We start from the raw sequence: 8,347 nt of genomic DNA, 5'->3' as shown, positions 1-8,347 counted from the left end.
AAACCAGATGACCACTAATCACATATTGGTCACCCAGCTAGAATTCTGACCATCTCATATTATGTATAAGCCTGGATGGTCTTACATAAACTCACTGATCTATGAATTTACATATTTTTTTCGGAAGCTATATCAAACAGCAGAGATGTTGCTGTAGCAGGTGTTCCCGTTTTCAGTCAGCGAAACAACCTGCTGACTGATTATCAAATCAGCTTTTGCCATCAGCTGCCTGGAACACAACAGGCCTTTTTAAAGAGCAAATGGCGAAGGGAAGCACAGGGCGCCCAGTTGTGTTCAAAGCCGCTGCTAATGACCTCTTAGGGCTACACTGCATGTAGCCACATGTGGAAAAAGAACAGACCGTCACAGAATTAACACACAAATGCATGTATTGCAGGAAAAATCCCTTTGCACAAGAAACTTCAGTCAAGAGGAACAGTAATTTCAGTTGAGCTTTGAGCCAAGTAACATTAAAAATAAAACACAAAACCAAACAAAGCTGAGCCCTATGTTCTTACAGAGGTATGGAATTTGAAATCCATGCAGGAACACATTGTAAATTTATAATCTTTGTTGGTCAACAACTGTTTATTAATGCCCATTTATTAAGCCATGTTTTTAAAGGCAGTAACTGGCTCTGATATCACTTAGTTAATGGCACCTCTGCCTGTTTACGGTCGTGGGCATTTGTTAAATCCAAAGGATGATAAAAATGTATGTAAAGGAAGAGACTGAGTCACACAAACAGCAGCGCCCAGTAGCTTTAGGAGGGAAGAGAAGCTTTATATCAGTATATTCAAAACCCATATCGTACTTCTCGATGTATTTACAAAAACTCAACACAAGGTTAAAATTAAACACATCACAAATGGCTAAAAAAAAACAAAAAAAAAACTAAAAAACTAAAATGAAAACGATGGCGAGTAAATTTACAAAAGTCTCTCTCGTAACTCCACCACACAAAATTTGACGTAAAAAAGTAGATACTATTACAATGGTAGTAATGCTAAAAAAGCAAACATCTCCGTTTTTTAAGATACTTATTAAATAATTCACAAAAACACAGATGAATTTCAAAGCTAAAAAATGACAACTGCTGCATAAAAAGATCAGAGAGGACAATACAATTCACAAAACTCAAGCATTTTCATAATGATGATTCATAATTACAATTATCATTGTAAGAACAATGGGCAGTGAATTAAGGTAAGAAAACAGAACAAAGCCTTAATTCCATTCTACCCTACCCCCATCTCCTCCAATTATATAAGCAAAAGAAAAAAAATATATCACAGTTTGTCCGGGTGATGCAACTATTAGGACTGAATGAAAATGTATTGCAGTTTTCAGTTCTGGTTAGCCCCCTTCCCTTTTCCATGTGTGACCTAAATAACCACAACGGCCTCCTCTCGACAACTCAATGTTTTTCCACCAATGAGATGCCCCATTTTGACTTAATTTTTCTTTGTTAATCTAATATATTGAATCAGTGACCAAATTAAATCAAAACAGTTTTACCACAAGTGCTTAGAAATTAAATTTTTTAGAATTTTTGTTCACTATGACGTCAGTGTTGTTACCCTTTCAGGTGAAGCCTGCCACAGGTCTATCATGAAAACAAAGCTATTTAAATGATTGTCATGTTTCCTATGATGAGATGTGACCTTGAAAAAGGCAGTTTTTTTTCTTTTTTCTTTTTTACAATACAACACTACTTATGTTACTTGATTTCCCGTGACCATAACTGTCAGTACATATTCCTTTGACTGAAACAAATACAGCTACAGTAGTACAGAATTCGAAGAAGCACAGCATTGTTTAACATACATAGGAAAACAATTTCATTAAAATCTTTATGAACAGGTATAAGTCAAAGGCAGTCCTCAACTTACAGTAGCTTGTATTACAGCAACTGTACTTATGGCACTCCGTAATATACATCATGTCCTTACTAATCAACCAAATTCTCATAATTGAGAGTGCCTCCCACGTCATCCATTTTTACCTTTTAGAATATTTGAATTTTCAAACGCAATGCAGTAAGTGAGCAGATGAAATGTTATTAGTCTGTTTCCGCGGGAAAACTAAAATAGCATAGTGTCATACAACAGCCCAATATAAATGACAACTACAAACGTTGCATTGTTTAGCTTCAAACAAATACTCATTGTTAAAAATGCTTCCTGTTAAGATTTTAATGAAAATATATAACATTGAATAACCAATGAATAGTAAGTCAATTTACTTACATTACTTTACTATACCCAAGTGAAGGCATTTCAAGACCTAACAATTATCTGCTTTTGGGGCTGGCTAGCTACAGTATATAAAAGAACAATGTATCATTGCTGAACAAAACTATTCAAAATAACCAGCATTTATTTGATAAAACTTATATTACAAAACAGAATGCATGAATGCAATCCAAACATAAGATATATGTTTTTAAAAAGGACTTTTCTCAGCTCTTGGTTTTGATGCTTCCGGTCAAACACACTGAACTATTTAAATATAATCGTACCATGTATTTCTCTGTGCAAAACACCGCCACAGAGTATAACCCTCCTTAAATCACAAACAGTCAATTAAGCATGTTTCGCATTTTCTGTTTGTTGTTTTTTTTTTTGTTGAAAAATTAGATAGCATACATCATTTAGACTGTATCATGTCATGTAAGTCTGAGGACTGCCTGCGTTAGTTTAATTAAAATATACACAATTTACAGGGCTTTTACTGTAATAAAAAAAAAGTTTTTACTAAAATCACATAAGCAATGTTTGGGGAAAAAAATAAATAAGCAAAATACAGGAATGTGTTGCCGTTAAAGCAAGGCCAGCTATAGGATGCGACTTTAAGGATCTAATTCAGAGCATTTCTCCTTTAAAACGACCCCTTTAGTACATGAGTGAGGGCGTTTTAAGCCTGCTGTTTAGACTCTTCCTGTCATGTTCCCCCAGATAAAAGTGTATTGTACTCAACTGATCTCTCAAAATTAAGTTACACAGCAAAATGTGTTCATCTTGAATTTCTTACCTATGCATTCATACAGCCTTTGGAGTGAAAGGAAACCCTATGTTTTAAACAGATGGAGTACGCACATTTGAACTTGTCCCTAGGTTCAGTTTGATAGTGTGGTGCTTAAAATTTGGAAAGGGGTAGTGAGAAGTCTGAGTGGATGCAGCTGAGAGAGGAGCTGTGTCACTCGTGGGGCATCGCGGGGTCCCTGGGCAAGGCCAGATCTAGCTGAGGGCCGTAAGAATCCAGGGGGACACTTGGAAAACTGATGCTTCTGAAATCATTGAAACATGCTTCTAGATTGCACACTCAAAACAAACAAACAAACATTATCTGGATACGGTACAGTACATAAAAATTAAACAAAACATTGCCTTTACATTTTTTTTATTTTACTAAATCTAAGCAATTGCTTTCTCTCTTTTTACCTCTGCTTTATAAACATAATACATAATAATATACATTTAATTTCAAATCAACAAATGATACAACCCCACTTTCTGATTATGTTTTGGAGAAATTTGGAGTGTTTATACAAACTTATAACACGCCGTTCATCCACTTAATGCACCGCATCCTTCTCATGGTTCTGTTCATTATTTCATTAGCTGAAAACCTTCAAACCTTCTCATTCCGCAAATGTTCTCATTACCCACCATTATACACATGAGAACAAACTTTGGAGGATTCAAAAATAGAAATAAAAAAGTGAAACAAATAAAGACAAGACGACCAAGCCTAAAATTAAAAAAAAAACCCCATCGTTACTTGTGAAAGCTTTTCAGATTTTTCTCAGTCCAAGGGTTACACTTCTGTGTGTATATACATGCACATGGAGCAGTGACTATACAGCCACATATATACACAAATAGAAAGTAGAAAATACAAGTAAAACATTGAGTGGTTGACTTTTCAGTCTGCTGTCTTTTGCTTCCTGGGGGTTTGTTTCAGTCTTTGAGTATTAAAGGGGTGGTTAAATCAAACAGTGACAAAACAGCAAACAGAACCAAGGAAAGAGAGGCTTGGACCCACTTTCTCCACTAATCGATGAAGGCCAGTTACAGCGGACTGAAGCACGTTCCTTGTTCCAAAGTTCACTCCAGGAGATGCTATCAGAGGTCATCACACACTCATGGTCATGTTTGGAGAATACTGCAAAGGCGAAGAGGGACGACGTCATCGACTACACACCACGAGAATTTCAACTTGCTATGCTATAATGCATGTATATATATATTTATATATCTAAAAAAAAAGTTTAAAAATCACAAGAATTCACAAAAATAGCATAGCCAAGTTTCAACACAATGTAAAAAAAAAACAGTGCAAACATGCACACAGGGGAAGAGTGGCCAACATACGCTTTCGTTCTGAAAGGGGTTGAGGAAGCTCCCGCCCAGCTCTCCATCATCCCGTGGGGTGCCTGGCTGGTTGCTCATGCTCATGTTGCCAGGAGAGTTCTGTAGAACAAAGCAGAATCATGGGAAATGTAGTACAGTTAAGAGTATTGGCAACTAAGTAATTACAGAGTTATATGCTGGAACATCTTTTGAATTATGGCTCAAGGAAGCTTTGCTACTACAGATAAACAACTATTCTAGAGGACATAACCATCTAATCCAGTTATATACAATATGGGACATTTTCATCATTGTGGTGCCATTCAAAATCTTGAAAAGCCCAGGGACTAGGCCTGCAGGATATATCGCATGCATGAGCAATAATCACATTGCATTTGTCAGCACTGCTTTGTGTCTGTTGACTCAACTCACAGCAACTTATTTAACACACTCTGTTGGGAGATGATAATTTCTATTTGGTTATAGTTTATTTTACGTAATTTCATCTCCTCATTTGTTTTATAGATATCGCAAAGTTACTTGCGGATACTTCACATATTGCGATGTGATATGCAGCCCTACCAGAGACACTGATACAGGAGCAAAAGTGTAACCATTCACACAAATGACATGTAACAGTGCTTTGATCCACAAGACACTACAGCGTTGATTTAGGGCTTAACATTAGTATGGTAAGATGGACGTTTAGGTCAACTAAAATAACTGCTGACTATTGCCACGGCAAATATCTTTCTTTTACACCGAGATTCTCTTCTTGCCACAGAAGCGTCAGTAATGATAGCAGAGAAACCTTTGAAGTTACCCTGCACTCCCCTATGAGCTGAAGCTAGGCCTACAAGGTGATTCCAAATCTTCTAACAAAAAGCCCAGAAGATGGAAAGCTTTGCTGCTGTCTTCCCGGGTGTGTAAAAGATGATGAAAGTTGTCACCTGGAGGCTGTCACTGGGCCTAAAAATGGATGTGCCACTCTGAATGCCAGAGGAGCGAGATCTCAGAGAGGACCTGCCTGTGATTGCTGAGCCTGGACAGGCTGAAAGGGACGTGGAACCAGGGCACCGTGGGTACACTATAGCTATGCTGCACCACACAGAGGTAGCTATGCAGAGGTCATATACTGTACTTCCTTTCTTATTTGTTAAAATTCCCCTTCACTAACATCTATCCATCCATCCATCCATCCTTTAAGCTCTAATCCTGGACAGTGTCGTGGAAGGGTCTGGAGCCTGTCCCACAAGGCTGGAGCAGACCCCGAACGGGTTGACAGTCCATTACAGGGCATGCATACTCATACACACAGTCACAGCAAAATTAGAGGCCCCCGTTAGCCCAACTGCATATCTATGGATTTCAGTAATTATATGGTCTTGTATTTTATACTGTATTATTACTAATTTCTGTTTTTAAACAAACTTCAGTTGCAATACTAAAAAAGGGCTAAATGCAGAGTGTGGATGAATCCAGCCAAATGAAACGTGGGTCTGTTGAAAGCAGACAGAGAGCAGGTGATCTCCTCACCAACCGCATATCCGTCTAGCGGGTGATCTCATCACCAACCGCATATCCGTCTAGCGGGTGATCTCATCACCAACCGCATATCCGTCTAGCGGGTGATCTAATCACCAACCGCATATCCGTCTAGCGGGTGATCTCATCACCAACCGCATATCCGTCTAGCGGGTGATCTCATCACCAACCGCATATCCGTCTAGCGGGTGATCTAATCACCAACCGCATATCCGTCTAGTGGGTGATCTCCTCACCAACCGCATATCTGTCTAGCGGGTGATCTCCTCACCAACCGCATATCCATCTAGTGGGTGATCTCATCACCAACATGCAACATGCACCAACCGCATATCTGTCTAGCGAGAGCTAGTCTCCTTTCACAGAAACATGGGCCGTTTGCTGAGAGACAGCAGTCTGCGCTAGGAGGGAGCTAGCAGGTGAGAAGCGCGCACCATCTGTGAACAGACTGTTTGGAAAGCGTAACTTTATGAGACTGAGCTGGCAATGAACACAAACTGTAATACCAGCTGGACTGTTTTTACATGCTGCTTCTACAAAGATCAGCCATAGCCCTCATGTATTAGATATGAATGGTAATGTCACAGGCTTCACAAAGAGCATGTTATACATCGCTCATATAATGCAGTTGGACAGAAAATGGATATTTCTGCAGAGAATGGAAAGGATCTCCCATTAAGCTGATTTAGTCCTTACCTTGGAGATGCTGTCCATGTCGCCCGAACCTGAAAAGAATGAGATGGTAAATGTAACGTTCATCACATGCTTTTAATAAGCGTCTTTGCCAAGATAGGCCAGCTGGGCATGGACGCTCCGTAACTGATATGCTAGTCGGCAGCTACTTACCAAGAATCAATAGCGTTTTTACGGAATAGCAAGAGCTTTCCCTGAAGCCCCTCTAACTTAATAAGACTGAACCTAGCAAACTTGTATTGGGATTATTCCTTTGGCTGACTGGTCATTTTCAATATTTCAAATCATTTACTTTGCAAAGAAGAGTCAGGCTTTGATTTTAAAATAGATTCTGAATTGCAATTTTTGCAGTAGTATTTATAACCCAAAAATAGCACTGAATATATAATACAGTACAACACAATATTAAACTTCATACGGTGAGTATATGCCTATAACAAAGAAATAGACCCACTTTATTACTGGATTTGGGATTCAACACCAAAAACAGCTTCGCATCAAATGTTAAATACCCAGTAAATAATACAGGATTAAATGTTTATGCAAGACAATAAATGTCCATAAGAGGGCAGCTTTGAACTGCTATGGTCTGCTTTGGGGTTTTTTTCTAGCAATATCAGGTCTTGGTCTCTAGCCACACCTGAAACTGTCCTTGGACTGTTGGACTAGGGGTCGGTATAATGAACTGGAATTCCTCTGACTAGAACCTACTATATGTGTTCTCATACATTTAAAAATATTTAAGTACTACGGCTTACTTAAACTGCAATATATCACTCTTCTACTATCCATCACCGTAAACACTCAATCCCAACTGGGGTCGCAGGGGGGACTGGAGCCTATCCCAGGATCAATGGGCGCAGGCAGGAACCAACCCTGTGCAGTCGCCAACACACCATAGGATGCGCACACACACACACACACACACACACATGGCCAATTGAGACTCACCAATCAGCCTATCCTGTGTAGAGGAAACTGGAGCCCCCGGCAAAAACCCACGTGAACACGGGGAGAGCATGTGAACTGCACACAGAAAGGACCCGGGACCAAACCCAGAACCTTCTTGCTGTGAGGCAGCAGCGCTAACCACTGCTGCACCCCAGCACTAGGTACTTTTGACTATTAATTGTTCAGAGAAGCTACATGAAACCTTCATATGACATCCCAGCCTCTAGGGCTGCCTTCACATGTGCATATTGATACACTTCTTGAAGTAATATGTCCATTTTCCATCATCCCATAGTCTCCCGCATGATACATTTTCCAGAAATGATACTGAATTCAGGAGAGCCGATCACTCACAGTCGACTCGATAGGTAGCACTGTGAAGCTCACACCCATCAGGACAGGGACTGAAACGCGGTTCTGCTCTCTGTGCAGTCTACATGTTCTCCGTGTGTAAATCATCCTGTTCAGGGTGTTTCCCCCACTTGTGAGCATTGTCTGTCTGCCACAGGCTCCAAACTGACTATGACTCTGTACTGCACGAGTGCATATGGAAGATGGATGAATGGATGAATGCATAATAGTAATTTAATTATTATGTTGCTTAGCTGACAGCAGAGAGAATTAGAATTTAACCCAATTATACTGCTGGGCATTTACAGGAGCAATTGAGTTTAAGTGTCTTGCTTAATGGGTACAACAGCGCTGATCCATCACAGGCTACATACCTGCTGCCTCTTTGATATACATTTAGCAACACATTTTACACTTATTGGTCTTGTAATCATGCTCTTAGCCCATCACTG

General features: G+C 39.6%; 1 protein-coding gene across 4 annotated transcripts in view; it reads right to left on the bottom strand.

The window, feature by feature from the left end:
• Nucleotides 1–371: 371 nt before the first annotated feature.
• ssbp2b (single stranded DNA binding protein 2b) overlaps nucleotides 372–8,347 on the bottom strand; it is a 119,282-nt gene continuing 111,306 nt past the window's right edge. For all 4 annotated transcript variants that reach the window (XM_072714135.1, XM_072714134.1, XM_023843003.2 and 1 more), the window contains 3 exons: nucleotides 6,597–6,625; nucleotides 4,377–4,475; nucleotides 372–4,167 (listed from right to left, as the gene is read on the bottom strand). In XM_072714135.1, coding sequence (XP_072570236.1) covers nucleotides 4,138–4,167; nucleotides 4,377–4,475; nucleotides 6,597–6,625 — 158 coding nt within the window. In that variant the 3' untranslated portion in view covers nucleotides 372–4,137. The remainder of the gene's footprint in view (nucleotides 4,168–4,376; nucleotides 4,476–6,596; nucleotides 6,626–8,347) is intronic.

This window comes from Paramormyrops kingsleyae, chromosome 7, assembly GCF_048594095.1.
Source record: "Paramormyrops kingsleyae isolate MSU_618 chromosome 7, PKINGS_0.4, whole genome shotgun sequence".
NCBI lineage: Eukaryota > Metazoa > Chordata > Actinopteri > Osteoglossiformes > Mormyridae > Paramormyrops > Paramormyrops kingsleyae.
The sequence above is the reverse complement of the archived record's forward strand: the minus strand, read 5'-3'. Positions and strand labels throughout refer to the sequence as shown.